This window comes from Rhinolophus ferrumequinum, chromosome 13, assembly GCF_004115265.2.
Source record: "Rhinolophus ferrumequinum isolate MPI-CBG mRhiFer1 chromosome 13, mRhiFer1_v1.p, whole genome shotgun sequence".
NCBI classification, from domain to species: Eukaryota; Metazoa; Chordata; class Mammalia; order Chiroptera; family Rhinolophidae; genus Rhinolophus; species Rhinolophus ferrumequinum.
Genome location: NC_046296.1, coordinates 37,279,580 through 37,292,971, shown reverse-complemented (window position 1 = coordinate 37,292,971; position 13,392 = coordinate 37,279,580). Strand labels below are relative to the sequence as shown.

At 42.6% G+C, this 13,392-nt stretch overlaps 1 protein-coding gene across 1 annotated transcript in view; it reads right to left on the bottom strand.

The window, feature by feature from the left end:
- Positions 1 to 4,014: 4,014 nt before the first annotated feature.
- Positions 4,015 to 13,392, bottom strand: part of FSHR (follicle stimulating hormone receptor) — a 158,804-nt gene continuing 149,426 nt past the window's right edge. Inside the window, 3 exon segments of the mRNA XM_033125142.1 lie at positions 4,015 to 4,196; positions 4,199 to 5,244; positions 9,665 to 9,850. Of these exon segments, the coding sequence (XP_032981033.1) occupies positions 4,015 to 4,196; positions 4,199 to 5,244; positions 9,665 to 9,850 (1,414 nt within the window).

The window sequence follows — 13,392 nt, the reverse complement described above, 5'->3', positions numbered from 1 at the left end:
CTTCCTGGCTGACAGCTGTCCTTCACCTGCAGAGCTAAACGTGGCAGAGGTTCATTTTGCTACCTCTCTTGCAGCCAGAGTAGTAATGTTTGGATAATGGATAGGAAGGAATATTTGCTGAGGGTTTGGGGAGGAATTGTTTTTTTCCCTTTGAAAAGAGAGATGCATGGAAATAAAGAACTTCCTTCTTTGTTTCTGGATTTGGTGATACTTACATGTGGCGTCTGGAACTGCTACAGCAATCTTGCTACCACCATGAGGGAATCATGGCTGAACACTCTAAGGATGGCAGGGCAAAAACATGGGAAAGTCCTGGGCTCTTGAGACCACTGAGCTTTTCATCTAAGTCTGGATCATCTCTTGTAATTGGCCCTCTTATTTCAGCCATTTTTAGTTGGAGCTACTGCTTCTTGCAGCTGAAAGCATTTGATAAGAATAAGCAAGCATAACCTCATGGTTGGCTTTATTTTGTGCTTTTCATTAGTTTCTTTAATGTTGTTATATGTTAAACAGACAAAACATCCTATATATTTATCTTCTCGAATGCTCATTATTATCTAGAAGCTGAAAATTTATTCCTTGCTTGTCTTTATAAATTTTCCTAATAAAATAAAATACTTTATGAATCCAAAGCTTGTGGTCATCACACTAGAATTAAAAAAAAAATGTTTCAGTGGTTTGATTTGGATCTTCCAATGAATTCTATACAATGCTGGCCTAAATAAGGCAGAATGTCACTGGTAAAATCTGTCACACCTTGGTGTGACAAATACAGAAAGGCCTTTCCTCTTGTTTTATTCCTCACTCCATATATTCCTTCCAGAAACAAGGTCTGAAGGTTCCCCACGTTTAACACACAGAACCTGGTAGTGAAATACCATCTCCAGTGCCTAGTTCCTACCCTGTCATTACTGCTCCTGTATGTGGCAGCAAAAAATGGTTTGTTAATCTGTGTACCGAGTTCATTGTTTAAACCCTGCTCCCTAAAAGTTTCTGGATTTCTGGATATACAGTCTCTTTGTTCTGACCCTCTGAGGAGTATCCTATATTATCTGACTGCTTCGTGGGATTCAGCAAAGGAGAATCTGGAGGAAAGGGGGAGTGGAGGGAGGCTGTATGAGAGGTTGGCCAGGATGGGACCGAAGGAGGTGGGTGAAAGTTTGAGGAAAGAGACATGTGACCAGGTCCAGGTTGAGGTTGGGGTTGGTGAAAATATGCAGGGCTGGCATTCGCCCAGTGTTGCACCAGCGTGGCCAAATAGATCGTCCACAGCCAGGTCCATTCTGAGAGATCAGTACCTGGGCTGTACCAGCTGTTAATATTTTGAATATCACTTCGGGAGACATGGGTACTTTCAGAATCTCTGGAAGATATTGGCTCTCTTAGTGGTGTTTGAGATTGGAAATAAAAGTTTTAGAAAAACAACAATTTGGGATAACTTCTTGAAATTTCTTTTCATTGTGTATCTTGGTTTTTGTTTGTTTGTTTTTTTTTTTTTTTTCATCTGGGCCACCACTCTGGTACTGAAACACCACTCTGGGAGGTGCAACCTAGAGATGTTACCTGTAGAATAACTTTTTAGAGGGGAGAGGTATTGATACACTGGTTTCCAATGGTTTTATTCAAAAACAGGAAATGTAGGAAGTGTTTTTCTCTCAAGGCTTGTCTATAGGGTTTAGAAACACTGGATTTAGCTACCTATAAATAAGTTTTGCTTATTGAGAAAACTATTCCTCTTTTACCAGAAAGTGTGATAGTGACAGAGTGATGGACCACTTCTGAGTTTCTCTTGGTGTGCATTTATCTTTGAACATATTCTTTCCTCTCAGAACCACTATCTGTTAAACCAGTGTGTCTTAAACAGCTACACTGTGAAATAATTAATACTGTATTTTATTTTTAATTTAGTTGCTACTTGCTGTTGAGTCCAAATTCCAAAATACATCCCCTCTGCCCACAAACAGAAGAAAAATGACTGAAGGTGGACTGGGACAGCCCAATAGTGTGGCAAATTGGTGTGGGGACCAAGGAGGGAAATGCTAAATTAAAGCCCTTCGTTTTCATACAACTCTGACCCAGCGCTCTCCAATAGAAATATAACACGAGCCACAAACATGGCCCACATGTATAGTTTTAAGTGTTCTGGTAGCCACGTTAAAAAATGTAAAAAGAAATAGGTGAAATTAATTGTTAAATATAGTCACCTCAGTAAGTCCAAAAAACTATTGTCCGACTATGTAAATAATATTCAAATGATTGAGATACTGTGCATCCTTGTTTTTTCTTTGCACTAAATATTTAAACCCAGTGTACCTTTTACACTTACAGCACATCTCAGTTCAGGCTAGCCATCGTTCAAGTACTCAATAGCCACATGTGGCTCATGGCTACTGTATTGAACAGAACAGCTCTAGACTATTTCCAAGGATGGTTATTCTGTTTTCCACTTGATGCTCCTACTAGATAAAGATGCTTCCAAGTCACACAGGCAGAGATGATTTCTTTCTTTCTTCTAACCCTATGAGAACTTTCTTGTTAATGCATTTGGGACCAACTTTGAATGTTGGGAAAAGGATGTTCTGAAAGGAGACTCAGCTTTGTGGGCTGGTCACGGCACAGTGCTTGGTGAGGATTTGTGGTTTCTGTTTATTATCCAGATGGGATCACTTGTGAAAATAGATATGGGAACTCTAGTTATCAGGAACAATATGGTGTAATGGAATGAGTTCTAGATCAAGGGTCAGAAGAATGAGGCACGAGTTCAGGCATTGGTCTGGGAGAAGGCAATTCCATCATTAGGCACGGTATACCCATTTTCTCATCCAATTCTTCCAATAAGCCCAATAGCTAGGTATTGTAACCAACTCCCAATTTACAGAAGAATGTGAGTCTAGAGAGGTGGAGTTCTGGCTTATCATGGAGTCAGAATAAAATCTCACCTCTGATTCCAAAGCTGGTATGTTCTGAACATTGTAATCCATGTGCATGCAGTAGAGTAGGTTGTATCTTCTCTCAGTTAGGATTCAACCAGAAAAGCAGAAGCAGTCATGCATGCATGCACATAGGTATGTATGTGGTAAATATTTATTACAGGGAATCAGTTTATACAATTTGGGGTTGGTTAAGCAAGAGATGGAACTCCATGAAGTCAAACTGACTTCCATTTCCCTTCTTGTTCCTTCTCACTTTGGGAATAAATACATTCTGCAGAAGCTGAATTTTCTCATCATGGAGCTAAATACATATACCTGGCCCAGGAGACAGGGAAACTGAAGGAGGTTACGGGAAGGTGGAGCAATTACAGGCCCAGCTGCTGCTTCATAGCAATGAGCTGGAATCAGCAGATCAGCAATAAAGTGTCTGAATGACTAAATGGCTGCAGCTTTCTTTCGCCCTTGTGTTTTCCCAAGAATCTTCCCTGTGGTCCATCCTAACAGGAAACATATGAAAGGGAATTCTGGGAAATGTAGTTCAGCCTATCCAACTTGACACATTACGAAGTCATCACATAGGTGCTCAATAAATATTTGTTGAACGAATGAATGAATGAACGAACGAATACTGTGCTACTTCTCTTGAAAGTTCTCTGGGAGTCAGAACACCTAATCCTGGCTCTACCTCTTAAAGCCAGCAATTTTGAACAAGACACTTAACCTTTTGAGTCTTGGTTTCCTCATCTGTAAAACTCCCAGAATAACTCCTGTTCTATTTAATAGGTTTTCCATAGGTATCAGTTGAGGTTATCTGAACAAAAGCACTGTGAACATTATAAAGTATAAAAGAAATGTGATGTAGTATTGCATTATTTTAATTATTAATGCTGTTGTTAATACTTTAGCTTCCTAATCTATCACATGGGGTTAATAGTTGCTCACCAATTTACCTTATAGGCATACTAGGAAAATTAAATTAGATGAAGTATGAGGAAGCACTCTGTCAGCTGTGCCATGGCATATTTTTCAAAGGCGAGACTTAATTGTCATTCAAAACTGGGATACATTTGCACATTGTGTTTTAGTTCTGGGCTAAATGGCTTAGAGGGACAAGTGTGTAATTGGAACCGTTAGTAATCCTGGAAGCCGGAGGGCAGTGGCCATTCCTTGGATGGTGGTTGTGGGCCATGGATGAGGTTTCTGTCCTGTATGTCTGGGCTTGCATTTTGTAATAGCCAAACTTGCTCAGCAGAATGAAGAATCCCTGCGGAAGTTCTTGGTGAGGATGGCGTAGAGGAAGGGATTTGCACAGGAATTGATGGGGTAGAACAGGACCAGGAGGATCTTGGACTTGGACACGGTGATGAGGGGCACCTTGAGGGAGGCAGAGATGGCGAAAAAGGAGATGGGTGCCATGCAGAGGAAGTCGGTGAAGATGAGCACGGCCATGCGCTTGGTGATTCTGGTGTCCCTCGAGGAGGACGCGATGTTGGGGTTCTTCACTGTGAGGTAGATGTGAGTGTAGCAGCCACAGATGACCACAAAGGCCAGCACGTTGAGAACAAGGAGGGACATAACATACAGCTGAGACGAGGGGCTGTCAATATCCATGGGCAGGCAGATGCTCACCTTCATGTAGGTACTGATGCCAAAGATGGGGAAGAGGGCGACTGCAAAGGCAAAGACCCAGCCGACCAGCATGACACTGGCAGCGTGACGGAGCTGCACCTTGCAATCCAGCTGCATGGCATGGGTGATGGTATGCCACCTTTCCAGCGTGATGGCTGTTAGAGTGTAGACTGAGAGCTCACTGGCAAAGACAGTGAAAAAGCCGGCAGCTTCACAGCCTGCTCCAGTCTGCCAGTCGATGGCATAGTTGTGGTACTGGCTTTTGGTGTGGATATCCACAGATGCTATGAGCAGCAGGTAGATTCCAATGCAGAGGTCGGCGAAGGCCAGGTTGCACATAAGGAACCGAGGGACTGTGAGTTTGTACTGGCTGGTGGTCAGAATCACCAGCACCGTGATGTTCCCTGTGATGGCCAGTATGCTAATAAACCATATCAGGATTCTGAGAAGATCATATCCCATGATGTCTTCACATGGATTGAATGCATCAGGCTTAGGGGAGCAGGTCACATCGACCACTTCATTGCATAAGTCATAGTCCAGTTCACTGTACATCATGTCAAGTCCTCTGGCGTAACTGAATTCGTCGTCTTCTGCCAAAGAGACTCTCTGACCTCTAGCCTGAGTCATATCCACCTCTTGCTTTAAAATAGATTTGTTGCAAATTGGATGATGCTCAGAGCTAGAAAAACACAAAAAGGAATAAAAGAATCAGCATCCTGGATCCAGAATGGCAGATACATCACTGTCTTTGCACAAGGTAGAAATGATAAGGTTTCTTCCTGACATTGTTTTTCCCTTCTACCAGTTTGTCTGCCCTCAAGGTTAAGCTCAAGGGTTAATGCTACTTACTGTAAATGAACAGAACAACGCGTGTATAAATTCTTAGAGTTGGATTGGCCCACTGGAGAAACCATCTGGCCACAACCTGAATGTGGGGAGGAAGGCGCCTGGGACTAGCTAAGCCTTTGCTGGTAAGTGCAAATAATTTACAGACCTGATATCAACGCCACCTTTTCCCTCCCCCATCTCTTAATATGTCCAAGTAAGAAGCTATCTCCATTCTTCTACTCTGTACTCAAGTCTCTGGAAGATCTGGACAGTTTTCTGACTCAACTGAGAACTTACTTGCTTCTACATAAATTGGAAGATCAGAGCCTGGAGCTAGTTCCCAGCCAGCCCCTGTCCCTGGCTCTTTGGTACTTAGGCTACTGGGAGGTCTGCTAATTTGCTTGAAATGTTACTGAGGGTCCTATTGTTTATAGTCCCACTTTTCAGGGGCCACAGTAGGCCTCAGGCATGGATTTGTCTACAGGGTAAGCTTGCCTCTCTCATATTAAAAAGTTCCTTAGTGAGTACCTGAAAGAGCAAATGTGGGTTGCCAGGGGGCCTAATTTATTCCGGGACTGTAAGTCATCTCCTGGGAAGCTGGATTTTCTTGGGGTCACTTTTCTGTCTTGGTTTTCCCCTTACACTCAGATGTACAAGAGGCCTTGTCAACAGAATAGAGGCACTTTCAGAAGGGATTTGAGTGATAGCCAGATGATAAATCTTCTACCCAGACAGGCGAATAGTGCATGTAGACACAGAGAGGGTAATAGTTCTATTTTGAAGGAAAGGCTTCAAAGGAATGGGGATGTTTCACACTGGGTCTCATTTTGGATGGAAAAAAGTTCTCTCTCTCTCTCTCTTTCTCTCTCTCTCTCTCTCTCAAACACACACACACACACACCGCTACCTTCCTCTCCCCCTCCCTTGGGGGTCAGCTCCCAGCAAAGTTAAGTGACTGCATTTCTCTCAAACCTTAACATAGTCCTATATGGGCGTGGGGAAGTGAGTGTTAAACTCTTCAGAGACCCCTCATAAGAAGGAGAGAGTGGCTGAGGGAGTAGAGAAGGTAAAGATGCCGTTTGATTGCCGTTTGATATTAAAGGACGAGTGCTGGCCAGGTGTCCCAACCTGTATGGACTGAACTTTCCCCATCAACCTCCATGAGAAGGGTTTGTTAGGGAGAAACCATTCCTCCCTTTTCTTCCTCCAGGAAATGAATTGAATTGCCAGGAAGTTATTTTCTCTTGGCCCAAAGTACTGTCTTTTCTGTCTCTTTTTCTCTCTCTCGCTCTTTCTTTCATTTTTTACTGGAGAATGTGTCATCTTTTGTTTTAGAGAATGATAGGTCTTCTCACATCAGTCATGGGTTGAACTAAGGGGGCTAAACAATGAACATACATGTAATTGAAAATGCACAGAAAATCTTTTGGTTTAGTCAGACGTCTTCCAAGAAAGGTGAAGCGAGCTCAGAGATGGGCATAGAGAGGACAAGAGAATCACTCTGTGGTCCTTAATCTAATCCTGACTCCTAAACTCTGTCACTGCATTCCGGACTGATAAACCCTGTCTAGAAACGGAACGTAAGTGACCTGGTACCTCAGATTGCAGTTCCATTTACTGGAACAAATCTGACTTAACCACCTAGAGACAGCTGTCACTTCCCCGGGCTTTTGTTGGCTTCTGTGAAGATTCCTATTGTTGATACCACTACCAATATTTCGTATAGTGATGCTTTCCTTTCCTGAAACAGAAGTGACCCAATGACATGAGTGGGAAAAGGTAAACAATGTCTCTGAGAAAAGAATAGAAAGAAGAAAGAAAACTAGTGAAATAAAATGTTGTCCCTGTAGTAACTTGGCCAATCCTAAGTATCCTAAAGAGTTGGGAAGTCAGTTTAGGGTCCTTTCGAAGGTGGTCGTCTTGGATCCCGATAAATCAATGAACAGATGCTTGGGATGTACACAGTGGAGTGGCCGAGAACCTGAGCTTTGGGGACCCACAGCCCCGAGGGTTTGGATCTGAGTCTGGTTGGTGTTGGTCAAGTCATTGACTGTCTCTGAGCTCAGTTTCTGCCTCTTGTGAGAAGGGAATAAAAATACCACTGCTGCCTCAGTGAGAATTAAATGAGATAAAGGTGCAGAGTATTGCAGTGCCTGGTGGTGAGCCCGCTGCCAGTGTTCGCCATATGAAGTCTGAGGGTGGTGGTTACGACTGAGTTCATGCTGGGGGCTAGACCCTGTGTGGATACTTAGACACATTTGCCAGCCATGGTGCCTCAGTTTAAAATCTAGCTGTGAAGAAAAGGCCTAAGTATGAGAAACATTAAATAATAAAGTAACCAAAATAACAATGCGAGCTGACTGTAGAGCTATGACAAAGAAATAAGTGGTTCAATGACAAATAAGGGGGGTGTGGTGAACAAGCTTTTTTGGTGAGAGGCCAGGAGGGCCATTGTCCAAAATCTCAGTCATGGGGGCCTAATATTTACACTTTGGGTATTATTTCCAAATGATGATTAGATGAGCAATTTCATGATACAACTTTAAATTCGAATCTCATTACCAAACCACACCTATGGTATACAGCGAAATGACACCATTTAAAAAATCCTGTGAATATTTTCTGAATAGCGTAACTATTTTTTGTGTGTGTTTGTGTATGCAAATTTGTAAAATACAATTGTAATTTTAGTTTTTGGCATGTCTTCTTAGAAGAGGCATGGGCCTCTCCTTTGCTGCACCTGACAGGTCCTGATGGTAAGTGACCATAAGGACCCAGAGAGGGTGAGAGCCAGTGGCCTGGAGGGATCAGAGAAGGTTTCAAGTCATGGGACGATATAAGGCAGACCTGGAGATTTCTGGTTGGGAGAGCCCTGAGGCTACATCTACAGAGGGTAGTAAGACCAGGGGAGTTAGAACAACACAGTAAGGTAATATATTTCCGTGGCGTGTTGGCTCTGGGCCAGACAGTACACCATGTGCAGCTCTTACAATGAATGATCTTAATGTCCTTTGAGGTTTCTCCTGAGGGGTATCCAGTTCCAGGGTTTTGGCAGTGAATTGGTGTACTCTGTGTCCTGGATGGAGTAACTGTTGTGTAGAATATAAAAGAGGCGAGCCTTCCACCTCAGCACAAGGTCTTAAGAATTTTGGTCATCAGGAGGAAATTCCCTGGCCCTTGAGCTAATCTAGAGGAGTGTCCAATTCTGGACGGTTTCCCAGTGATGCATGCAATTCTGAAAAGTAGCCCCTTTTCTGCAAATCTTTCAAGTAAGCAGGTCTGAGTGTGAACTCCTAGTTACTTTGAAACCATTTCAAATTATATTTTGTTTTGGTTTTATTTTGCTTTTGAGCTGGGGATATGCCTACACGAGCAGGTCAATGTATGTTAAAGATTGAGTAATAGAGGAGACTGTGTTAAAATGAAATAATATCAATGTATTCGTGCTGGGCTACTGCACGAGAGTGATGACAAGGCATCATCTGATTGAGTGCCCTGCGTGGTGTGGATTTGTATCAGTTCAGGGAGGGTGAGAGCTTTGAGAACTCCTGATACACCATAAATTCTATCTCCAATGGATCCTTTGACTGTGCAATCTCCAAAGTACTCCTTTTCCACCCTCTCCAGACCGTGTCTGTGATTGCCTCAACTTTGTAACCAGTTACCTACTGGAACTGGGCTCTGTTTGGATTCCCCTCTTTAATCTGGGCTTCTTTGAACCTGAAAACCTTGAAAGCCAAAGTGAACAGATGTCCTACTTGATCCCCCCTGTGCGGTGCTCAGATCCGAAGATGGATTAGAAAGGTTTAAGTGGTTGGGATGTATTGTGGATATGTGCATCAGTCTCTGGTATGGTGTTTATGCTTCTCCTCTCTGAAGTTGACTCTTATGGCCCCTGGGACATTTATACAGTGCAGAGATTGGGACTTGAAGGATAAATCTATATTGGTAAAGATGAAAAAGGAAACAAATATTTTTTAATCATCAGCTGTGAGTCAGGCACTATGTTTGGTGTTTTTCATATGATCTCATTTAATATTTGGTAGGTGGCCTACCCTGTGGGTATCCCTCTCCTGTGAGCTCATTTTTAAAGAAATTACAAACCCTCCATAATACCAAAGCTTTGATCTAGAACATGCCTGAAGGCTTTTGTCAGGCATATCTCTCTGCAAGTGGATTCTCTTCATGCCACAGATATGCAGTTGTAGACCAAGTTCTGCACTGGAGAAATTCCCAGGTGGGGCTCAAGGTGTCGACATGAGAAGACTCACATTTGCCGTCTCCAGTTTGCAAAGGCGCAGCAGTGGCTGGGGTAGGTGAGGCTGGCCTCCATGAGTGCAGCAAAGTTTTCCAGACTGGGAAGCTTTTTTAAGTTGTAAGTTGACCTGGCCCGCAGCTTCTTAAGATTTTCTAAGCCATGGCTAGGCAGGGAATGGATCCTGGTTCTTGAAATATCTCTATAAGGAAAAAAGTAAACATAACCTGATTACCATGGGTCTAAAATATTCTCCATTAGTAGGAAAAACAGCAGACAAAGTAGTGATACTCTTACATGGGTAAAGAAGGAGACTCTAATTCATCCAACACACCTCAGTCAGATCAATGTTTGGCTCACAGGAATTTTGGTTCAGTAAGAGCCCCGGCCATTATGTTCGTGGTAGAAGGACTTAGATAACAGGCCACTTTGAATCCTGGATCTGCTCACATCCTGGCTGATTTGGGACTTAACTGTCTCCATCTCTCTTTCTACAATCTATCTGTAGAATAGATTATGCACTAGTTTGCATAGGACCAAGGGATTCAGATCATTTCCTCCCCACCATAAAAACAACTATAAAAATATTTCTGATGAGCTGGGGTGGAATCTGTGGCCAACTTTCAGAAAAGGGTGAGGATAGAACCCACCATAAGGGGAAGAAGAGTCTGGCAGGTAGTGGAAGTACCCTCAGCACAAAGTGAAAGTGGCGACAGAGCAGTGGTTATGAGCATGGTATCCGTGGCCAGCCTTACCTGCATATGTACCCTGCCCCTCTACCTATTAGATTTGTGTCCTCGGTCAAGCTATGTCACTTCTCCATGTTTCAATTTCCTCAGCTGTAAAATAATCATACCTACCTCAGAGGATTGTTGTGAGAATTAAATAAGTTAAAGTACATATAGAACTTCCTGGCCACAGACAGTGTTTCATGACTGGTAGCTATTATCAGTGTACATTACACACACACACACACACACTCACACACACACACGGTTGTTCTTGCTTTTAGGAGAAGTTCTGTCTGGGTGAACCATCAGAGATCTATATGGAAACAGCATAAATGGACAATTTAACCAGTTACCTGTCCTTGAAGGGCTCTGAAGTCCCATCCTTTCTGGCAGCAACACCAGTGACATGGGTGCTTTTCTGGCAGCACTTACGGCAGCTGCAATCCTCAAAACAAGCAAGACCAGCTGGTGGGAGCAAGGGGATTTTAATGGTACCAGCTTAGACCTGTTGGCGCCAGCATGTTGGCCATGAGCTCATGCTTCTGATTGGGCTGGTAGCAAGTGATGATCAGGATGGATTCACCCTTGGGGACCCTTGGATATACTTGGGGAAGGAGAATCTTCTAATGTTTGCATTTTCTTTAAGTCAAAGCAGTGGGCACTCAGAGCAGTGAAACTTGGGGTGTGAATATATATTTGTTACCCATACGTTCTCATAGTCTGGTGAAAATTATATTCTCAAAACCTTGTTTTCATTATATCATGCATTCTCTTGCTAAGAATTTTATAATGCTTCCTATTGTCCAATGAACCCCCCCCCCCCAACTGCTGCCCTGTTTGTCACTTCCTTTCCCAATCAAATTTTTTATATGTAATTGTCCATCCTTGATGTCACTACTTCCTCACCTCACAATCCAACCCAGTTTCTTCCCAACTCCAGAGAAACAGTACTCACTAAGGTCACATCTTAGTTCTAACCTTCTTGATTTCTCAATTATATTTCACACATACAACACTCCTCCTTTCTGAGACGCTCTTTCTGGCTATCACATTCTCTTTAATTTCTTCTGAGATCTTCTTTGACTTCTTCCTGATTTTGTTTTCTTTCTCCTTTAAATACTGGAGTTTCTTCAGACTTAGGCCTCTTTATTACTGTACATAATCTTCCCAGTGATCTCACCTACTTTCTTGGTTTCAGATACCAGGTATGTGCCAACGGCTTCTGAATGTGTATCCCAGTTCAGATCCTGCTTCTGAGCGCAGGCCCAGATAATCTGTTGTCCATCAGGCCCCCAAATTTTGATGACTTGCAAATATTAAAGCTGAATTTCTTATCTTCCTCATAAATGTGTTTCTCTTTTTGTTTTTCTCATCTCAGCAAATGACACCTCCACTTCCTCCTGTTGTTCAGGATGACAAACTGGGCGTCATCCTTGACTTCTTCTTCTCCCTCACTTGGAATCAGGTTTTTTTGGCCACAAAAGCTTAACTTGTACATCTGTTTTAAAGATTTTCACTCCTCTGCCACAACTTTACTCTAGGTCACCATAATCTCTGCCCAGACAAAGGCAATAGCCTCATGACCAGTGTAGTAGTCAGGATTCCCCAGAGAAACAAAACCAATAGGATATATAGAGATACCTAAGGGAGATTTTTGATGGGTATTGGCTCATGTGATGATGGAGGCTGAGCATGCCACCAGCAAGCTGGGGAACCAGGAAAGCTGATGGTACAATCCAGTCTGAGTCTGAAGGCCTAAGGACTAGGGAGGCCACTGCTCTAAGTCCCAGAGTCTGAAGATTTCGAGAACCAGGAGCTCCGATGTCTGAGGCCAGGAGAAGAAGATGTCCCAGATTAAGAAGAAAGGAAGCAAATTTGCCCTTCTTCTGTCTTTTTGTTCAATTCAGGACCTCAGATGATTGAATGTTGCCCATCTACATTACGGACAGTAAATCTTCTTTACTCAGTCTACTAATTTGAATGCTAACCACTTCTGGAAACATTTTCAGAGACACAACCAGAAATAATGTTGAACTAGGTACATGGGCATCCCATGGCCCGGTCAAGTTGACACATACAATTAACCATCATGATCATCTGTCTCTCTTCTTCAATGCAATCTTTACATTGCAGATTGGGTGATATTTTAAAAATGCCAGTCAGATTGTGACTTCCTGCTTAAAACTCCAAACTCCAAAGTGATTCCCCATTGCCCTTCTGGTGAAGTACAAAGCACTGGATATTATACGTCAGTCATTTCCTGGTTCCTCTCACGTCCATTCTGTGCCCTTCTCCATGCTTTATTCTGTACTTCAGAAAGGATGGTCTCCTCAAGTTCCATTTCCCAGGTACCACCTTGTCAGCTTTCAGCTTTCAGATGGTGCTGGTGGGAGATTGGCAGGTAGGAGGAAGAGTAAAGTTAGGGCATTTCTCCTTCCTCCTCTGCCTCAGGCAACACCTATGACTACAGCTGTCATTAGACAGATCTGCTGAGGATCCAGCTTCTAACAGTTGCCCCAGTTCTTGTGCTCCAGTAAGACCACATCCTCACTTGCCCCTAAAATTAATATTGTTTACCTACCATTGCTACTCTCTGGACTGCCAATCCCCAGCTTGATAGTTAGGCAAATTAAAATTTTCAGAGCTAATGATTACCTTTATGTGATACCTATAGAGATTTCATTTTGTCCCCTTGTTGTTAGATGACAAGTAGATCAAATTTGTCAATACCATTGTTCAAATACTTCTGTATGCCTACTAATTGTTTTCCTTTCGTGTTCTATCACTACTGAGAGAAGTGCATTAAAATCTCCAACTATGATTTTGGATTTGTATATTACTACTTTTAGTTTTTTCAATTTTTGCTTTATATATTTTTGATGACAATTTTTTAGGTACATATAAATTTAGAACTTTTATATCTTCCTGGTAGCTTTCTTTATTTCTGGTATTATTTGTCTCCTAACTCTTCAGAAGTTTCATCTGATGGCCCCCAATTTTTATCTCTAGGTTG